The 22,048-nt window shown below is 34.3% G+C and overlaps 2 protein-coding genes and 2 pseudogenes across 5 annotated transcripts; 1 reads left to right on the forward strand and 3 right to left on the reverse strand.

Annotated features, from left to right (window-relative positions):
• Nucleotides 1-19,350, reverse strand: part of LOC115979084 — a 100,115-nt pseudogene extending 80,765 nt beyond the window's left edge.
• On the forward strand, nucleotides 803-6,626 carry LOC115979080. 3 transcript variants are annotated; one of them, XM_031101050.1, is made up of 7 exons: nucleotides 803-904; nucleotides 2,749-2,831; nucleotides 3,529-3,677; nucleotides 4,354-4,477; nucleotides 4,680-4,910; nucleotides 5,012-5,136; nucleotides 5,803-6,626. In XM_031101050.1, exons 1-7 carry the CDS (start codon nucleotides 887-889, stop codon nucleotides 6,285-6,287), a joined length of 1,215 nt encoding a protein of 404 aa, XP_030956910.1. In that variant the 5' UTR covers nucleotides 803-886; the 3' UTR covers nucleotides 6,288-6,626. The 3 variants fall into 3 exon arrangements, with proteins under 3 accessions (XP_030956910.1, XP_030956909.1, XP_030956911.1); XM_031101049.1 differs by lacking the exon at nucleotides 803-904 and having other exon boundaries at nucleotides 1,722-2,831; XM_031101051.1 differs by lacking the exons at nucleotides 803-904; nucleotides 2,749-2,831 and adding an exon at nucleotides 3,246-3,412.
• Nucleotides 9,203-17,554, reverse strand: LOC115981450 (annotated as a pseudogene). Its single transcript, XR_004089359.1, has 9 exons — nucleotides 17,417-17,554; nucleotides 14,969-15,103; nucleotides 14,716-14,847; nucleotides 12,583-12,676; nucleotides 12,122-12,203; nucleotides 11,622-11,754; nucleotides 10,945-11,150; nucleotides 10,735-10,858; nucleotides 9,203-10,309 (listed from the first exon to the last, which is right to left on the reverse strand). The product of XR_004089359.1 is annotated as a probable inactive purple acid phosphatase 1 (transcript).
• On the reverse strand, nucleotides 17,996-18,886 carry LOC115981451. Its single transcript, XM_031103599.1, has one exon. The coding sequence runs from the start codon at nucleotides 18,884-18,886 to the stop codon at nucleotides 17,996-17,998; it is 891 nt and encodes a 296-aa protein (XP_030959459.1).
• Nucleotides 19,351-22,048: the final 2,698 nt, after the last annotated feature.

Genomic DNA, 22,048 nt, shown 5'->3' on the forward strand with positions numbered 1-22,048 from the left:
TGAGGTGGAGTGTCATTCCTATAAATCTTAAGGGAGAGAAGTGTAATTAGCCCGTAATACAATTCTAATCATTCTGTGCACCGACATAAATCCGAATTCAAATTTATAACGTTAAAGGCCCAAATCGGGAAAAAATTGCCAAATAGACTATTTCTAGGAAAAAATTAGGCGCGTGGCACGTGTTCAAAGTTATTTACTAAGTTGGACTGTTTTTTGAAAGTTGAGTTTGGCAAACTCGACTTTGGGCTGGAAACTAGACACTATAGTGGCGTTTTTTTTAGTGGCGTTTGTCAAAAACGCCACTATAGGTTCGTTTTCCAGTCCAAAGTCAAGTTTGCCAAACTCGACTTTCAAAAAGAGTCAAACTTACTAAATAACTTTGAACACGTGTCATGTGCCTAATTTTTTCTCATAAATAGTTTGTTTCGCAATTTTTTCCCCCAAACCGACGACATGAAGTCGAAAATATATAAAATATTATAAATTTTACTATATAAATAATGTGGCATTGAATATAATTTGACGAGGTTCAACCGCTTAGTAAATTAATAATTAGTAAATAAAAAGTCAAAAAGATATAAAAATATTATAAATTTTATACCATATTAATAACGTGGCATTGAATATAATTGGACGCAGTTCAACAATTTAATAAATTAATTAATACATATTTAATTTATTTTTAAGTCAACAATATAATAAAATTTGTAATTTAAGAAGAAGAAAAAAAAAAAAAAAAAAAACCCTTTGTTCATATAGTTATTTTATTTCATCATTTCTCTCTTTCTCTCTCTCTCTCTCAGCTTCCCAAAACCCATGGCCACAAAGAGACCTCCCAGCTTTCACTCTCTCCGAGAACGACAAAAAGAACAGAATATCAGCAACAATGAAGGAACCCCACTTGGTAAAATCGCTAATCTACATTGTTTATACTCTCTCTCTATCCTGCTTTTTTTTTTTTTTTGTCCATGCCAGTTAAACTTTGGTACCTTCTTTATATAAAAAGATTTTTTTTATATGTTTGTTGAATCTCTCTGTGTTCATTTATTATGCTATATATATACAGTAAGTAATGTAACTGCTTGATCATGAATTTTTTGATGGGTGCCCATGAAACCTTGATGGTTGAGTCTGGGTTGGTTTTGTTTTAATAATGTTCTGTAATATAATAATGTCTGGTTTTGTCTGATATACTTTTTGTGCTTTTATATTAATTGTTTATTAGATGTTAAGCAATTAAGCTTGTCACCTTATTTACGAGTTCTTGGTATTTTCAACGAAGACATCTTCTTCTTCTTTAACATTAAAGGAAACTTTTTTTTTTTTAATTATTTTTTTTATATATAAGATGTCTGTTTATTTATTTTGTTTGAGAAAAATTAGGATTTTTTTCCTTTTTTTAACTGTTGTTGTGAAGTGTGAATGTTTGAGTTACTGAGTTAAATGAAAATGGGAGTGTATTGTAGCTTAGTAGTGTTGTCTAATTCATCTTGGGTGTAAATCTTCCTCTTACTTATTGTATAATAAGGGGGGAAAATTATCAGCACTGGTATGGCTTCTTCTTTTTATTTTTCAAGAATGTTGAGATTTTTTATTTTACTACATAACTTTAGAGGCTAATGGGGTTTGCTAATTTGGAAAGATTTTGTTTTTGTTTTTTGCTTTTAAATTGTTTATAGTCCTTTTTCTGATTGGCTATAAACTTTTTGTAGTAAGAGGGTGAAAGCAAAAGATGTTGATATGTTATCTATGCACAATGGATAGTGGAAATAACTAGATATTTCTTTATATATAAACAATTAACCTAGATAAGATCAAATTGGGAAAAAGTATTAGATCTACCTTGATGACACTTCCCATGAGGAGAAAAAAAAGATTAGAAAAAAATTTATATGATATACTAAAAAGACCTTCCCCATTAGTTCAAGAAGTGGTATTTTTGAACCTATCATGCATAAGATATGTGAATCATTCTTCAAATTGTGTGAACTTTACAACCATGTAAAACTCACATGCTATGAGAAGGAATGTGCATATATGTACAGTGCACAAGATACTTTCGTCTTCTTGAAGGGGAAATTAGTAAGTGCATTTTGTGTACATCCTTCTCTCATATAAGCAAGAGCCCCACAACCCACTTATCATGTCTATACACGATGGAATATACCTTTATGTGAAAGAGAAGTATAGATGTGTAATACATCGAATCCCTGATAGTGCATGTGTTTTATAAATGTGTTTATATAGGGGAGAAAATACTACTAGTAAAATGTGTTTATAAATGAAAATTCTGTAGAGTAATTTTGTGATAATTGATTTAACAATATAAATATATTACCTTTGCAAGTAAATCATAATTTTTTTTAATAATTATTGCGGCTGTTGGTGCCTGTCCTTTTGGACTGCAGGGGCAGTCTATAGTGGCCCAGATTTTCCTTAGCTGCTTTTGGGCCCAAATTTTAAATGCCCCACATAGGTTTGTGCCACCTGTCCCCATTTTCCCTCCATAAATTTTTGTCACCTTGGTTTCTTTCAAAAGTGGTTTCTGGATGTGCCAAAAGTCAGAAAAGCACTTAGACATCCCAATAATTCCCAACCAGGACCTATTTTGGTCAAAAAGGAACCAAATTATTTTCAATTAATAAATTCCAAAAGTTGACCTGAATATTTTGATTGAACTTAATTAAATTCCATTAATGTTTTGGTACTTGTATTTGGAATGTCATGTTCTACTTTTCCACCTTGCAGGATGAAATTTGTGACATATGTGGTGATGCTGGTTTTGACTATGCATTAGCTACTTGCTCCAGTTGCTGTAGTCATGAACATGGGTATGATAATATTTTATGAGTGATGTTAGGATATTACAATTATTACTTCATAAATTGTATAAACTATGTGTCAACTTTTAAACACAAAACAAAAGTTATTGATGCGACACTAATCATGCTTATTGTCATGTCAGTCAGAAACCCTTTTTTTTTGGTAGCAAAAATGATAGTACTTTCCATGTTTTTCACTTCTTATTCGCCTCCAACACCTTTGTGTTCACGCGTGTGCATGTTCATCTATGCAATTAATTTCACTTTATTTTCCTAATTTAGTGCCCCATCAATGACTTCTAATTACTATCAGTACATGAAAAATGAAATGCACATTTTTCATTTCCACCATTTTTTAAGTATACACAACTACTCTTGTTGTAGGAAGCAAGGAGACTTAATTCAGGTGGTGTTTTCTTCCCATATAGGCTTTTATATTGGTTCTTTCAGGACCCAACTGCAGTGTGTTTAGACCATAAGTTCAAATTGGTTGGATGGATCTCTTGTTCTTGTACTTTTCAGCTCTTGAACCGTAATGATCATTCTATGTAGTACTCTTAAAGTTTTGTAAGGTCACTTGGATGGAATAGGTTGGATGTTTATGGTTCATTCTTTTGATTTGTTTCATGCCTTAACTCTTTAATTATATGCTTTTCAATTGATAAATATGGTGCAAAGATTGTCATTCTGATCTCTCCATTTTCAGTTATTGCATGCCGCTTATTCTCCATGATATTCCAGAAGATTGGATTTGTAAATCATGTTTGTCAAGTGGGATGGTATTGCCAGAAGCTGGTGGGAAGGACATCACCATGAGAACCATGACAATATATTGCTCTGAAATGACTACAGCAGGTCTCAGTATTTTTTTTTTCTTTTTTTGAATGAGATAATTTCATTAAACAATCAAGAAAGATTTTTAAATTGATCAGAAACAAAAGATAGATACTTATATGAAAAATTATAAACAATCAAATGACAAGCAGCAACAACAGCAGAACACAATACCAAACTGCTAGATAGTGATTCTATAATTAAGAAACATATATCCAAATAACTAGACAGTACCCTATTGTTCAATTTTTTTGAACCCATTGCATACTCCCATTCTAGCTCTAACATCGTACTTGATTAACCCATAATCTTCTCCTCTTTGTGAATCAGACCATTGTGAGCTCTTGCAGTTCTTTAAAGCCAGACATGATAAATGAAAGAAGCCCAAGCAAGCTTGTATAAGCTTGTATAAAGTGAGTGAATCCCCTAGTACCCATCCATTCAACAGCCTTTAAAACAAACTCAATTATAACACTTTCTGCCTCAGTTTTCTCGTAAAAGAGCATTCATAAGATAGAAAAAGAGTTGTACCTAGTGCACAAAGTCCCACTTTTGCGGGGGCTGATTCATGGACTTGAACCTGTAGCTTGTTGCTTTTGTGTTATTGAAATTGTGTTTATAGTTGGGACTGTAGTAGGCCATATAACACTTTGGTAACCTAATTGCTCTTAGTTATTGCTATTTCTGTATTTTGTAGGTGGTAAGTCCCAAGCTGTTGCTGAACAAAAGAACTCTGATGTTGAAAAAAGCAAGTTGCTGAATATTTTACCTATATTCAAGCTATACTGTGATTATCTCCCTACTTCACATGCTACTTGGAAGTCGGTAACCAATGTCTTCTTGTTTTGTATATAATCTATTCTTTCATGATGTTGGAACTCATTCAATCATAAAAAGAATGTTTAGAAGTAACATATTTTCATCATTTTGTCTAATAGATTGTTTCTTGGGATGTACATGGCAAACATTTCCTCTTTTTTCTCTATTGGATTTGTGAGTCATGCAAGATTTTTCTTTCTTCAGGGGAGGATTTTCTGTTATTAATTCTACACCTAAAAACTTTCTTGGTGGGTTCAAGGCTCAACTTCCGCCCTCCATCAGTTGTAGAGCCTCTGAGTTTTCAGGAAAAATGCCTCTAGTCCTTAGTGTTGAGTTGCTTCCTCAATCCCAAATTTTGGCAGATCTTTTTCAGAATGATTGTCCTGATCTTCGTGACATTGCTCTATACTTTTCCCCTGATGATAATATTGAGAGGTTTGTCTCAGCATCTTATTTTTGTGTGGCTATCTCTGCTTCAGCTTTTAAGGGCATCTTCTGGTTATGCAGTTTTTTATACATCTTCTATTCACTTATAGTTCCAAAGAGCACGCTGCCTCCCTGTTTGAGCAGATGGAGATCCAAAATTCATTGATGAGAAGCTCCTTTAATGGTGTGGAGTTGCTGATATTTACATCAAAACAGCTGCATGTGGACTCGCAGAGTGAGTTATCTTTTTTCCACATCATTCAGTTTTCCTATTTCTTTTCACTGTAGCTCAAGCTTTTCTGATTGATGAGAATAACAAGGTCAACCTTTTTAGGTTTTCTGATTATTTTTTTGATTGAGATTATCCTTATTGATACTGAAATAACTTGCATTGGAATCTAGGATTGTCTCCCGATATATTGGTCCTTATTTATACTTCCCTGACTAGGGCCTTGCCTTATTAGTTTTTCTGTATGAACTACTTTATTTTCCTGGTTTAACATAATTGTGCACTGGTGGATTTTTAAGTTCATTTTACTTGAATATTGGTACCAAAAAGTTAAAAATAAAAAAATCTAGTTGGTCCCTTATCAGATGTTAAATATTGTGGGCGTAGAAATTTATGAATACTATATGAGGGGGCCAACGTAAGTTTGAAATTTCAATATTAAAATGAATTCTTTGTTTTTCTAAACTATAAACAGTATATCTTCTTCATGCATGAGGATCCTGATATGTGAACTTATGATGCACCAGTAGACTTCCAGATTGAAGATTTTGGCTATAGGTTGATGTGGTGGTTGTTGGTGTTTTGTGTGTTTATTTACATTACCGCCAAATGGTTCTTTGTACATGATTTTCCTTGCCTTGATGAATATGGCAAAAAAATTTGTGTTTATAGATGTTATTGCGAGGTTGGAAGCAGAATACCAGTTTTGGGGAGTCTTTTGCCCTGTAAAAGATAATCATACTCTTGACAAGGGAGATGCAGAACCTCCTCCAGTCATTTCTTCTGTGGAACATGCACACAATGACCGCGTGAGCATGGATGATAGTGAGGCAGTTGATATGGAAATTGATATGGTAGGTGGAGAGAATGTGGGGAGAGATGATATGGTTGTTTCAAGATATGCATCCAAGAGACATTATGAACTCACTTCTAATTCCGGGAGTAAATTGCATAGGTTAGATAGAAAGACTTCAACTATTTTGAAGTATTTGATTTCTAGTAGTGAACAATTAATATTAGGGTATAAACAAGGGGTTAGAAGTAGAAGTGAGATTGCTTTTGAGCCCCACTTGCACAGCTCAAATAGGAAGTGTTTCAATGCGGTGGACCAAGATGGCATTCCTCCGGGATTTGAGAAAGTTTTAAGACGAAACTGAGAGATATTATACAATACTACAATCATAGAGGAAAATCCTGCAGTACCATCCAAGATAAAGTTCAGTTGATGGGGGAAGATATGGCAGCTGTAGCAGAGAAATATGAACTGGGGATGTATTATGCTGAGAAGGAATTTGAGTGAGCAGGGCTTCTTTCAAGCATGACCAAATGCTCTACCCAGTTTGGCTTTGAAATTTGTCCTTATGGCATGGAAAGAACTTCACACGTATACTTGTAGGTGTTAGTTGAACTTGTTAGCAACATGGTAAATCTGTAAATGCCTGGAAGATTTCATGATATAGTCAAATGATTTGAGGCTTGGACTCTTGGACTGATTAGGGCACCTGCAATGTGTTCATTATAACTTTGCTTTTACCATGCCAATACAATGTGAATGTTGCATGCTTGCTGCAAATGACTCAGCCAAATTCCTAAGATTAAGATTAGTTGCTTATTATATCCCCAAAAAAAAAAAAACACTTGGAACGAATTTCATCCAAGGCATCAGTATATAAAAAAGTCACACATGATGCTTATGAATAGCATTTTGTTATAGCAAAAAAAGAATAGCATATTGCAGTGCAGCGTATCACTCTGAAGTTGGCTATAACTTGGTTGCACAAATGATGTTCATCCATTGATAGATATAGCTAAAGAAAGGCACTTCACTCTATGGTGTGTGAGGCTTGGCACCTCTCCAATTGGAAGAATCTTTATATTCCTTGTTGAGACCTTTTTTCTTGAATTTTGTTCAGTTGAATGGGTGATATTTTTTGAACTCAAGGCTCAAAACAGTTCTGCGAACAAGCAGAAGTCTACAACTACAACAGTAACACAACCAAGCCTTGCCGGGGCAAAAAAGGTACAAAGCAAGTACACTACATTAAGTGCCTAAACACCACAACTACAACTCAATTCTGGAAAACAGATTGAGATATCCCCTAACTCATGCAAAGAACTCTGTTCTTGACATATTTCTTTACTCTGCAGCAGAATTTCATCTTGGATTTAATGTACAACAAAGAGAGAGGTGGATCCCTTCCTCAGACTTAATCTGGACATTGTAAATCTTGGTGTTTCTTTGAAGCTATATATTGTTGATAGATGCAGCTCAGTCTAATCTGCATAGAGTGGATTTGAAACACTTCCTCCTCAAGGAATTTACTCCCCAATTGAACATATCATCCCACTTACAGTAAGGTTCACTAATGAAGAAATAACTTGGTACTTTCATCCAAATTCTTTTTGTAATGAACACTAAAAAGAGATATGATCTCAGATTTCAATACAATTTATGCAAAACATGCATAAAGTATAATCTTCATAATCTCTAGGTATCAATCTATCCCTTTTTGAAAGCCAAATCCTCATTGGCCAACCAAATAATAAAAGAATGCCTGGAAATTGAAGGGACAGTTGGACAGACCAAAATATATTGGATCCACTCTTCTGTGGGACATTTAGTTCTAATCTCCTCCCAAGTAATTTTACAGGACAATTTACCTGTTCTAGAAGGTAATCAAGAGAAAGTATCCTCACCCCCAAACTTCATCTCACGCAACCTGGATTAAATGGATTCTAGATACTCATACCTGGCTGGTGGCCAACGCCAATGACCTTCATGAATATAAGAAGATAACTTGATATTTGCATCATTATAGACTATCTTAAATATGTACTTAGGAAAAAAGGGACCCATCTCGATGTCAAAAATCATGCCAAGTGAATTTTTCTTCGATTTCCCACAATATGCTTGCATTGGTCTTGAAAAATATTTCTCATTTTCAACAATTTCCTCCAACCCCAAGAGCAACCAAGTAATTTTTTTTTTTTTCCTTTCAAAATATAAATATAATGTCTATATTATTAAAACTTGAATTTTAAGGTAATTTTTTTGAATCTTTATTATTTTTATTGCTTTTTTAGGGTCCATATCTCTAATGCCTATTTTATTTGTATTTTTTAGCTCAAAACAAAAGAATTTGGCCCAAATAAAATAAAATTTCAAAAAATTAAGAAGAAAAAACAATTTTGAGTCCAAAACTGAAAATGCAACTTAAGAATCAATTTAAAGCCCAATAAGTCCAAAATAAACTTGAATGGACCAAATGACCTAAGTGACTCAAATGGACCCTATTAGACCGAATATGACTGAAGTTTACCAAAATAGACTAAATGGACTTAAGTGGACCCAAATGTTACACTAATATGCCTCAAACAAAGAGCAAAAACAATAAATACTATGCTTTAGTCTTTAAATATTATATAGATTTGTAACACATATTTGTAGTAACTAAGTATCACTAAAAAAAATTAGGAATTTGTTTATTATGTTGTTAATGTGAAACTAATCAATCATGTTACCTTGTAAATTTTTTAGTTAGTAAACAGTATCATTTAAATGTTCTTTTCATATTACAAATTTAAATGAAAACATTCATATAATGCATTATTTAAAAGATCTTATTGTTTGATTAATATTAATTTAAAAAATGTTTAAGTGACTTCATGTACTAACAGGTTTGGACAAAATAATTAAATTAACTCATTTAGATTTTTATTAATAGATTTTACAATTGGAATAGACTAAAGTGGACTGAAGTGTCCAAGTTGGACCGAAGTGGATAGAAATATTAAAGTGGATTGAAATGGACCAAATTGGACCAAACTGGATAGAAATACTAAAGTGGATTGAGTGAACATAAATACTACGCTAATATGACCGAACAAGAGCGTAATAACAATAAATGTTACACTTCAGCTTTTAGATATTATACAGACATAGATTAGAAATTGATAACAACTTTCATACAAGATAAAAGGCTCAGTTTCTTAGACTTGATTAATCAGAATAATAAATATTAAAGCAGCAGAACATGATGAGGAACTGGCTAACACACACAACATTAATGAATCTTTATTTAAAAATGGCACTTAGCACTCATCAACAAAAATTTCCCTTATATTTGTATCAAGATACTACTGTGCTTGTATCAAAAAAAAAAAAAAACTACTGTGCTAGTGTAAATTCTGGACAACTATCAACAATACAGGTCAAGATGTCCCTATAATCCCGAGAGATTGTGAAAGAGTCGTACACTTTTCCCTCCCTGCTCTTCTTGTATTCAAACAAAAGGTGTGAATGATCAAATGCGGTAAGTTTGATGAATCCGTTATCATAGTCTTTATATACACTCCACGTGGTATTGATGGAAGCAAATTCGTGAAGGCTTGCTCCTCCTCCTCCAGCAATCACATGAATCGTTCCCTTCAAGGGGCCTACATAGTTGTGTTTCTCTTGACTGGTGCAGATATTCTGCAGCAAGAAGAAAAAAGATATAAATTACCACTAGTACTCAAAGCTTAAATTGATAGAACAGAGTGAATTTAATTAAATGCTTAACTACTATTCTATGTTGTCCCTCATAAGGCTTAGACTACCCCTCAAAAAGTGAATCCAACACGTGGAATATTTAACTTTTGAATGGGAGGTAAAGTGGAGGCATGGTTCAAACTTAAGATCACCTAATCTAATACCAAGATAAACTACCACTTATCCAAAAAGTTTTAACTGATAGTAAAGAGTGGATTTTATTACTTTAACCATTTTTTTAACAATTAAATTGTTGGTTAAGAAACTGCAATGTCTGTGGTGATACCGAATCTATGCAGTGCAAAATGTAGGAAGAAATGACTATGGTACAGCTTTACCCCGTAGACCGGGCATGATCTTTCATAATAGTGCACATGGCCATAGAGGGCAATGTCAACCTTGTACTTCTGCCAAAGTTTTTCGAGGTCCTCCCTTCCCATTGGTTCCTCAAACGATCCTTCTTCCACATAAAAGTCCACAGAAGAATAACCTAGTACTCTATGTGCAAGAAAGATTAGCCATGGTTGTCTTTGTCTGTCAACTGATGTGAGGCAGTTCTCAATGAACTTGTATTGCTCTGATCCCTCTCTCCAATCAAGTTCAGTGTGAGCTACGCAGAATCGGAACATGCCATAGTCAGTAGAGTACCTGGAAACAAGTAAAAGTGTTCATCAAGAATCCCACCCCTTCTCCCTTCTTGAACAAGTAAATTTTTTTTGTGGAACCAATTTGGCAGCTGGTTCTTTACAGCCAAAAATTGGAGAAACCCACATTAATAGTGAACGTAAAACAATGGATTTGGGAGTAATTTCAGAATTTTTGGAGAGTGGCTTCGAGTTGTGAAGATGCATATGTTTTTTTTTTTGGGGCAAAATTAAAAGAATGTTTTAGAGAATTTCTAGCTGTGTTGGAAGATATTTCATGCAGTTGGGATCCTAACAATACTATCACACTACATAGAGGTCAAAGGTATGAACTAAATGAGCAGCACCTATGGTTAATAGTGAATATGACAGGTAAATAAAGCAAACAATTGCGACAAAGTTCTTTATATCTGAGTATTACTTCCATACCAGAAATTAGCCTTGTTCTCAGCGGGGACATAAAACATGTTCTCGGCTAACACACCACACTCCTCCAGAATCCATGTTCTGGTAGAAGGATCCAGTTCCTGGCCAGTCATGCTCATGGTTACCACTGCAAAGACATTAAATGATGGCACATATGAAAAATCAGAAGATGTCTACATGCTTAATGAGCTATTTATGCATATTATGACAAACCTTCCAATCATGTAAGGCTTAGTTGATGCAATTGGCTTAATCTGTGCAGTGAATTGGTCCCACTGTGCAATATAACCCATAGCATAGACTATATCTCCAATATGGAAGACTATATCAATGTTATTTAAGTCTTCAATAAGCTGCTTAGTAGTGTTCAGAGATGCAGGCTGAAAATCTTCAAATTCAAAGGAACCATCAGCTTCGCCCTGTAAGGTGGACGATTAAACAAAAATCTTGTGAGATTGCATCCAAGTACAATTTGGATATACAGTATGCTGAAAGATGAAAAAGGCCAAAAAAGACTGGTAATTGATATTCAGTTAAATTGAAACCAGCAGCCACACATCCTTAAGAGGGCAAATGTATAAATGAATAGACCTTTACGCAATGTGACATTTGTAAATGTTAACAAAAGTAAAATATAGTTCTGAATTTTAGAGGTTAAGGAAGGGAGATTAAATAGTAGGTCAGACAATTTCATTAATCTATTTACATGTCCTTACATACACAACAAAATGCTACACTTAATAATCACTGAAACAACGTGCATACATCAGATGGTATTGAAGTCCCTAGTCATTATAAATGGGAAAATGGGCTTTATTTATATGCACATCCAGTCTTCCAAGAGAGTTCACACCTTTCCGATTCTTTAAAAAAAGAAAAAGAGTTCACACCTTTCCCATATCTACAAATATGATTACACGTTGCAAAGAATTTTGACCAGGATAAGGAGACGCTCTAAATCAGTATTCTTGACTCCAAATACATGTACCGTTAAACAACCTATGCCCCAGCTTGTATGTATACCTGAATAATCAATAAGAAGAATCGAAAGTTAAAGTAGCATGCAAATGAAACAGAAGAGGGCTAAAATTATAGCATGTGCAAGTCCAATAATTCAAGGTTCATTCTATTACAATTGAATCCATGTAGTTAAAATTGTTAACATTTGGGATCAAAATACTTTGTAAGAGACCATATATAAAACTCATTGGGCTAATTCACAATGGAAAGACAGAAAGATACAAAGTTCAGTTCTTATTAGCCTATTAAAATTTTCACTTTATGGTTGTTTTTCCCGCCTCCTAGCTTTGGCGGTGCTTCCAACAAAGTAACCAGAAACATATGACACAACCAGAAACAACATAATATGAGCAAATAAATTATAACATACCCTTTGTTAGGCCACAACTCCTCCAAAAAACTGGTGTGTATGTATCCAGGGTCACGCCATCCTACTGTCCTTGCTGGTGCAGCTGAATAGTAAATGGCTAAGATAAATTCATCTATTTTCCAAAAATAACCAGGAGGAAAAGTCTGGGAGATTTTAACGTATGAAAAAAAAAAAAAAAAAAAAAAGAAGTAATATTACAAGAGATCCATAACAGAAATTTCCTTGCTGGAATTAAATTTACTTCTACTTCAATTTTTCTTTCTTTCTTTTTATGACAAAATGTGTGATGTATCAGACTCCAGTGTACAAATCAAGTTTCTGGAATTCCATTACGAAGATTACAGTGGTTTGCCTACCCAAGGTTATTCTATTTCAAAAAACCAACAGATGAAAAGACAAAATTGAAAGGTATAAATGAAATTACGCACCACACATGGTGTTCCGATCAAAAGTAAGTGTACCAGCAGGGGATCTCACTTGGGCTCCTCCTTTTGGACCCCATTCTACAAAAGGCTCAGCTTCATCAATTCCATATCCACTTGTGAGCCATTTCAACTAGGTCAAAGAGTTGCATTTATTTTAGTAAGACCTCAGATCTTATTTAAGAACCAAGGCTTGTATTATAACCAACACACCACTTAGGTTCCTTCGAACAACTATGAAGAATTATTCTATTTATTTTTAGATTTATGTGATTTAAAATTTTTCAATGTATTCTATTACCTCTCTCTCTCTCTCTCTCTCTCCATATACCCAAAACCCACAAACTGGCGAACACAAATCTCTAAAATCTTCTTGAGCAAAGCTATACCCAAATCCCATCTACCTAAACCAAAGCCCCCAGATTTCCATATACCCAAAACCCACAAACAAACCCACTTGTTTTAACAAACCCGAAACCCAATCACAAAATCAAATCCACAAATAACTAAACAAACAAAGGAAACATACATTATTTAAGAGAAAAAGTGTGTGCACCTTAGCGTTTTTAGGGGAGAAAATGCTGATATTTTTCAGCAATCAACTGAGATTTAAGAGTAACTTTTGAAATGCAGACAGAACCCCTTTAGCAATCAACTGAGATGTAAGAGTAATTTTTTATCGGTGTGTTTTGACGAGGCTGACTTTTATCTAATGCTAACAAATACAGGTTTAGTGTGGATGTGTACGAGTTGCTTCATCACAGGGTTGTCAATTTGTCATTCTTATTGCAGGTTCATTCTAGAATATGTTCAACCTCCATGCTTTTGGATACTGTTTGCTACTTTACCTTATGTGTCATTTCCTGAAATGTAAAGCTTGTTGTGATCAGGACCTTCAATAGTGGAAGAAGTTCACTTCTGTTATTGGTGGTTGTAGGTAATATACTGGTAACGTAATTTTACCGAGTGGACATGCTTTGGTTGCTTTTTTTTGGTACCACTTACCACTACAAGATAACCACATCACTTCATAAAGAAAGTGAAAGTAATTAAAATCAATTAACAGTTTAACACCCACAATTTTCCTATTCTGCCATAAACAGAATCCACAACTCCTTTATTTTTTTTATTTTTATTTTTGTAAATATTCACAATTCCCGCATTAACATATTCGGCATATAAGCCATTCTGATATTTTATTAGAGGTTCATGACACAATACTAATAGAAATATGGACTATGAACACACTTTCTATTGTACTGAAAAAAAAAAATTCCTCTTCTAAAATTTAAAAGTTGAGGAAGTTTTCTGGCAGAATCAAACCTAGAGCTTGTTAACTACTTAAAACATTATTAATGTTCAGAAAAGGGGATATTTCAAGAACCAGGATTGAACTTGTTAAACGGTTAGAAAAAGGGAGCTTTTTCATGACATTTGACAATAAATATAGCATCTTGTGCTGTTTTCCTCGTTGAACACTTTATGTCACATGCTGAACATTTGCTAATGTTTTTATGTATATTTTGGATCATTTGGACTAAGACTCGCAGGAAAGTGGTCAGTTATTGCGCAAAAACTTCTGAAAAAGTATATAATACAATGAAGGAATAGCAATAAATAGATAGATAACAAAAGGCTTAGACACGATCACCTTGCTAAACTTAAACAATATTTGCCCACACTCAAATGATACTAAAGGATTACTGCAAATTTGTTCCCAGACACAACTAAGCTTAGAATTCTTCAAGTAGTATTACCGAGAGTATTCTTGTGAATTTTTATGAAAAATGGTAAAAGAAGATAGTTACAAAAATGAATATAGATCACTATTTATAGCTGAAGGGTTATGCCCCTTCAAAAACAGTCACTTTGATTGACTATAATATTCACAGGGTATTAGCCGTTTGACAAACCGGAAAATCCCCATCTAGAAAACTGCAGAAAAACAGTTTTTATGATCGATCGAGTATTCTTTCGTCATCAAGCCAAGAATTGAACAAAGAACAGGGTTCTCATATTATACAACCTTTGACTTATTGAGCCATATCTCAATTGATCAAAACAAGTTCAACCGATCAAATAGGAGTTGAGCTCTTTAAACCAAGGCTCAGCAGCACTTTCAATGGCATTTTGAAATCTCTCCTCTTTAATCTTAAATATAAAACAACCTACATTGTATATAACTTTATATACAACAAGAACTCTGATTTTGAACTCTGACCATAATAGGTTCATAGAACCATATTGATCTCTTGATTTCTTATTAGTGAAGCATGACAGGACAGCATTTACAACAGCTTCTGCCTATGGAAATTTGTTGCATTTTAAAGGATAGCTTACAGAGTTTTATCATACAATAACAATGGTGCAAAGAATATAAAACAAGACTCAGAATGTGAAATTCAAATGAAGATTAGCTGCCTACCTCAGAGGCTCCAAAAGCCATGTGTTTTGCATGGTCATTGGTTGTATGTTGTTTAGCATTGCCAGTGATGGCATCATGGTGCTGTGCAATCCCTAAAGCATCCTCTAGGCTGACCGAGTTGGCACCATCGGATCTCTTTCCAGCCAAATATTCAAGTTGTCATGCTGCGTATTTTTAACATAAGGAAAATTCCTTCATTTATGTTTATAACCCAAATAAATGGTGAGAAAACTCCACCCTATTGATGATCGGAAAACATCATCCTCTCTCTGCATAGAACACATCTTTGTGTTCCTTGCAGAGTTCTTGGTATATAAAATAGATAACTTTTGTGACCAAATACCAAGAAAAAATTACCAGGAATTTCCAGGATGGCAACATGAGATGCTAGGTTATTTGCGTCCAGCAAATCAAGTGTAGAGGAATGGAAGGAATAGCTATCCCTATCTATTTTGATTCAACATAACCACCAAGGCAGATTGACACTGATGTCATACCAAATAATATCCCCTCAGAATTTGGACATATTGCTTAAAGACTGGGCAACTAGTAAAAAAGTCAGTCCAATAAGCATTTGCCCTGTCTGCATACCTTCTAGCAAGCATTGGTCAAGCTTATTAATGGCAGTAAATTTCAATCAATTTTTCTTAGTCAACTAAAGGTAGATGGAAAAACAGTAAAGCTTTTGGGAAATAATCATCAGTTTTTACTGGCCATAATTCATTTGCTGCATTTTTTTGCCTTAGTACAGATAGATGGTGTAGAATACAAGGCATTAACTTGATCATTTTGAGAAAATTAAACACACTCGTAAATGTGTTATTATAACTAAGTGAAATATATTGAACAACTGATAAAGAGAAAGGTAGAAAAACAAGAATGTTCTAAAGCTCCATTCCCATTTTGAAATTAATTAAATTACATACCAAGAAATGATAAATAACAATTTAACAATAAGAATAGAACTAATAAAGCATAAGAAGAAGAGAATACCTCTAAACAAATACATTATTTGGCGACTAACTGAGTATCAAACAGAGGGTAAAAATAATCAAAATTAATTTAGAAGATGTATCACACTCGAAAGACACAATCAACAGGGATTAGGACAGGATATCACAATATCTTTCAAAGTACCAAGCTAATGTTGTAATAATTAACATACTCACAAATAAGTTTACAAAACATGAGATGCCGCATGGTTTTAACACAGATTCTAAGAACACTTTAACCTCAAATATGCTAGTAGAGAAAGGAGTGATATAAATACGTGTAGATATTATAGAAACTTAATTCCCAAATTAAACCCTCAATCTTTTTTGAGAGCCATTATCCAAATCATCTAGTAATGGACCTGATATCAAGAGTCATTATTTGAAAATCTAGTGCCATATTTGAGTTTTGAAAATTTGCTTTTCATGCAGTATTAGATCTGGCCACCATCCTGTTGAAGCATGTGTTGTTAAAACATCCAACAAAGAGTCTTCTTCCTTCTCTAGACTTTGCAACAAAAGCACGCCACTCCATTTGGTATCTCTCTTCCAAATTCCATCTGGGATTGAAATAATTTGTCAATCCTTGAGGGCCTACCTTCTGTTATGAAGTCTGATTTTACAAGCAACATCACAGCTAAGCTTTCTATCTAATAAGACTCCTTAACTAGTATAGCATCATGCAGTATTTTCTGGACAAAAAGTGAAACTTTGCAGAAATTTTGACTTTCCACAATATTTTCTAGACTTCACTGTTAACATTATTAGTTCTAGCATTGTTACTGTCATCATCACCTCCCATTCTCAAATACCTCATTCCCACATGCCGGAACACTATCCTTGTGGTAGTAAAAAGGTCAAGTACCTTAGAAACAAAATTATTTTGTTCTATAAATGTAAGGCTCCTCTCAACTGGCAGGAGATCCTATGGATAGGTTAAAATAGAACGAAAACAGAATCTTAGAAGCCAAAAAACACAAGCAGTGAATGTCCGTGGACATCAAGTGATTTTCCTGTTCAAGTCTTAAAAAAAAAAGTAAATAATTCATTAACAAGCAGGGGTGTGGAACCCATGTACATGATGTCCACATATTACACTTATTAGCCACAAACCAATAAAATGCCTAATAAGCTTCATCTTAAAATCAAAGTTCCCCAAAACTACACCAATAGACAACCATAATAATACAATAGGTTAAGAAATAAAGAATTAAAGGTTCAACCTAAATGAAAAATATACATAAAAATTAAAACAACAGTGGTCTTCCTATAAACAATTATTGTGAATGTTGAAATTATATTGGGCACATTGATAGATCACTTTTAACATTGTCATTGATTTTTATTTCTTCAATGAAAGTACATTATGTGTGGGTGAGAGTCAAATTACTGCGTAGCACCTCCCAAATGGTGGCCATTATGTGTTGCTTGACATTTGGATTTTCCCCAAGAATACAATCACGATGAGCAGGAAAGCTGCACTCTGCACAGTAGTAGAACCATTGCTTGGGATCTCGTTCTTCTTCACAGATATCACAGTAATATTCACCGGAGTCATCTTCAGGAGTATAACGGAGGTTGAAGGGATGTTCATGTTGGTTGTACCATGTGGTTTGTGGTAGTGTAACATTTAAAGTCTAGAGCAAATTCACAAGTGGAACAGCGGAATACATTATACCTTTCAGAATTACAACTACTACACTGTTGTAGAGAGTTTGTCTTGGAGAGGTAAAGACGATGCTCATGACAGGCAAGAGTGAGGGGGTTTGATAATAAAATACATTGAACATTGTAATTACGCTTGCATATTTGACAGTTGTATTTTAAGCCGTTGCACCTCTGGCCACAGGCACTACAGAAAAAAGAAGCTTGCTGATAACTGAGGGTGAGAGGGTGTTCATGAATTGGGTGTCGTTTTATTTTGGGTAATTTAGAACAAGATTTATGAAAAAAGAAGCTACACGGGGTACAACCGTAAAATGGAGAGAGAGTGGATTGTACGCACCCGTTGCATTTTGTGTTATTCGGAATCTCATCAGTAAGCTTCAAATCGTGCCCGTGACTGAAAGTGTTTGATTTCTGTGGCTATTTCAGTTCCATCCTCCCCCATAGTGGTTTTTATGACTTTGCAAATTTTTGAGTCAAAGGATTGATGGAGCTCTGGATCTTCAGATTTTGACTCGGTGGACTGCTCCTCTTTAAGTTCCTGCAAATTTATGTACTCCCGGTTCCAGTGGAGCATAGCACAATAGAGGTGGGCAGCAAAATCGCATATTGAGCAATAGTAAAGGCAGAGTGTATCCACTTTTCGAACACAGAGTAGGCAAATTGGAGAGTCGGATTGATGGACTTCAAGAGAAGGGGTGAGGTGGAGAGGGTGGTCGTGACGATAAACTTTCAGTCTGCGTGGGCAAGCAGCACAACGTGAATGTATACCGAAATCGCATGGGACACAGAGGTAGGGCTGATTGCCTTCTTTGCCACAGAAGTCGCAAGTGAACTTCATTAGCTTCCAAATGCGGGTCAATTGGTGGTCATGGACTTCAGTTTGGATGGTGAGTGATAAAGAAGAACATCTGATGTGAATGATGAAGTTGCAACGGTAACAACAATAACTGTATTCATTACTCTTTTCTCCGCAGACGTCGCATTTGCTAAATCTCTCATATTCTTCTTTGTTGTTCTTACGATATGTATTTATGCCAAAGAGAATAAGAGGATGATTTGGGTGTGAGGGATGGTGCAGCCCAATGGGTAGTTCAGCACATGATTTATGATGATAGTAGTAACCATCGCAATCGCTTTCTATACAACTATAGCTAGGCCCAAATACTGGTTCGAAGCACCCCCAACAAAGACGTCCACTTCTCTCGTCTTCATTGAAGACCAACGGATGCCGCCAATGCCGCCAATGTTGAAGCTCCATCGTCTGGACAACATCAAATTTAGTTAGAAAATAATGACAGTGCAAAACAAACCGAGAAAGAGAGAGAAGCACATGAGATGTTTGATTGAAGGCTGGTAGCATTTGTTTTCTGACTAATTATCATCAAGTCACATGGAACAATCAGTAAAGTATTGTATAAAGAGTAAAGACCAATACCAAATCGACAATCTCGCACTTCCCCACTAAGCTTAGACGCTAATGCTCTTGCTGGCTGGGCTTGCTCAAATTTGATTTGGAAATCCAATTTTTAATGTCAGCTTGTGAGATTAGAGGTGAGGATTCTGGGATTTTAAGAAAGATAGGAGACATTTGGGTTCATTCGGAGGTGGACGCTGTCAGCATTTGGGTTCAAGTGAGTGTTGCACTTGCACGCACATCAGATGTTTGATTTGGGTCTTGTAAAAGTAAAACTGAAGTGGTTGGATTTAGAAGAAGCGTTTAATTAAAAATAAAGTTTATAAAAAAAATTAATTACAAATAAAAGGCTGTTAATAAATATTAAATAAAGCTTGTGATTTAGTTTCCCTAAAGTAATGCTTACTGGTTTTTTTTCAATGTAAAATGTGGAAATCAATGTTGAAAAGTTTTAAATATTGAGATAGATAATAATTTTTTAAAATGAGTATTAAAAAAATATTATGAATTTTCAATGAATATTTGGTAGGCAGTAGGCACAATGTATAAGTTGTTCTTTACGTTACAAATGGAATTAGATTTTATTAGTGTCCTTCTGTCAAATATTTGACTGTAAGAACATCCTTTTTTGAAGTTTTGGAGGCATGAGTCAAGTGAGTGTTGCACTCACGCGTTATCTCCTAAAAATAATCATAATAATTTATAACTCATCATTTTATACAGAAAATTATTTTTTTGGGACAAGTGGAACAGTTTTTAAAAAAAATATATAAAAATAGAAAATAGAAGTTACCAACAAATAAAATAAAATGCTTACTTACAATCTAAGGGTTTTTTTTTTAATAAATATTAAATAGAGCTAGTGATTTAGTTCCTAAAGTAAATATTTATTGTTCTTTTTTTTTTCAATGTAAAATGTGGAAGACAATGTTGAAAAGTTTTAAATATTGAGATAGATAAAAGTTCTTTAAAATGAGTATTAAAAAAATTATGAATTTTCAACTAAGATTATTAATAAAAGATAAAAATGAATATTTAATAGGCACTATGTACAAGTTATTCTTTACATTATAAAGGGAATGAGATTTTATTAGGGTTCTCATGTCAAATTCTTTACACTAAGCAGTGGATCGCAACTGATTGTTGCAAATTCTTGCATGTGATTAACCTATAATAGATATTTAATAAGAATGTGAATTCAAGAAAATAGTGATTTAAAAAAAGTAACTAATTGATGTAATTTTTATGAAAGCAAAGTCAAATGTAGCATGAACCAAAACCATTTAGCAATAATATATTTCTCACAAAAATATAATGTTAATTCAAAAGTACTAAATAAGCCAAAAATTTTGCTTTATTTTACATCTATACAACAAAATTTAAGCAATCAAATCATCTATACAACAAAATTTAAGCAATCAAATCAACATATTATTTATATAAAGTAATTAGAAAAACACACATGCATATAAATAAATTTGCAAAAGCATCATTACTTACTATAAGAATAATCCAATATTGACTTCAAAATGCACCAAGGAAAGCTTCCAAGTTAGTCTCAATATCAATTTCATCAAATATGTGTTCATGTGGAGGTCATCCATACTTCTTCTATATATAGGCTTCTTATGCCTTTGGCACATAAAAACATTCACCAACACAAAAGAAAGAACATTAGAAAAAATTGGGCAAGGAATTTGATGCTTACTTGTTCAAATGTTTATACTTATCTTTCTCATTTTCCCTTAACATTCACCAACACACACACACACACACACAAAAAAAAAAAAAAATGAGAAGAAATTGGGCAAGGAATTTGATGCTTTCTTGTTCAAATGTTTATACTTATCTTTCTCATTTTCTCTTACCCTTTTATTATTGTAAGGACACGATTTGGTGACGAACCTAACAGTATAGGGTTCACACGTAAAAGGCCCAGACAATACAATTTTTAGAGCGTGGGTGTAAAGAACTAGGTTAACTATAGCATTTCCCTCCAAGATCTCCCTTAAACCTGTTTCAAATACAAGGTTGGTCTCACAAATATTTTTCTTCTGTCAATAATACCACTTTTCCTTCTTGCTTTCTTCTCTCTTGTTCCTCTCCGTTTCTTCGTCCTCCTCTTTTTTCTTTTTTCTTTCGATCCCCTTTTTTAGATTCTTCTTTTAGTTTATATACCTCCCTTTGCGCTCCATCTTCGCCGCACACGTGTAGGTTAGGTCCGGAGGATTTCTTTCTGTCCCATCTGGCACCTCCTGGAACTTCCTATGGGCAGCTGTAAGGCTGCCTTCCCACTGTTCAGGTATCACCTGCACATTAATGCGGCCAGAGAGTTGGTTGAGAGGTCATTAATGCGGAGGTAGCTGTAGCTTCAGATATTTGTTTGTCTTATCTCTTTCATTTTTAGTCGGCTACACTACCCTTTGAGATGACCGAATTTGGAGCTCTGATCGCGATGAGCCCACGTCTTGATCGTCCTCGGAAACGATCGTCCTCGGACGAGTTCTGCCGAGGACCAGGGTGTCCTCGGACGGGTATACGGTCACTGATGGGCCACTGGCCCAACAGTCCTGACCCCACTCTGAATCCTAGGGGCCCATTTAGTCGAACGATCCCCACAATTATTATTATTATTATTATTATTATTATTATTATTATTATTATATCTAGACTTCATACTAACATTTCCTCTCTTTTGTTTTTTTTCTTTTTTTCTTGTAAACATGTCGATACAATCAATTTATTTCTCATTCATTTATTATATTTCTTTATGCATCTCTATCTAGGTTATACACGCATGCATGAAACTCCATCTTTTTGTCCTTAGATATATTCTTTGAAAACATCAAGATGTGCTAGTTGGGATGCACACCTTTTGGCGATAAAATAGTAATTTGATGATGATAGATCAATCCTAATTATGTAATGTATTCAACACCCAAAAGAAGCATCATATATTGTATTATATTTTATTAATTATATGTGTAACTATATTAAATCATAGAT

The sequence above is a fragment of the Quercus lobata genome, chromosome 3 (assembly GCF_001633185.2).
Source record: "Quercus lobata isolate SW786 chromosome 3, ValleyOak3.0 Primary Assembly, whole genome shotgun sequence".
NCBI classification, from domain to species: Eukaryota; Viridiplantae; Streptophyta; class Magnoliopsida; order Fagales; family Fagaceae; genus Quercus; species Quercus lobata.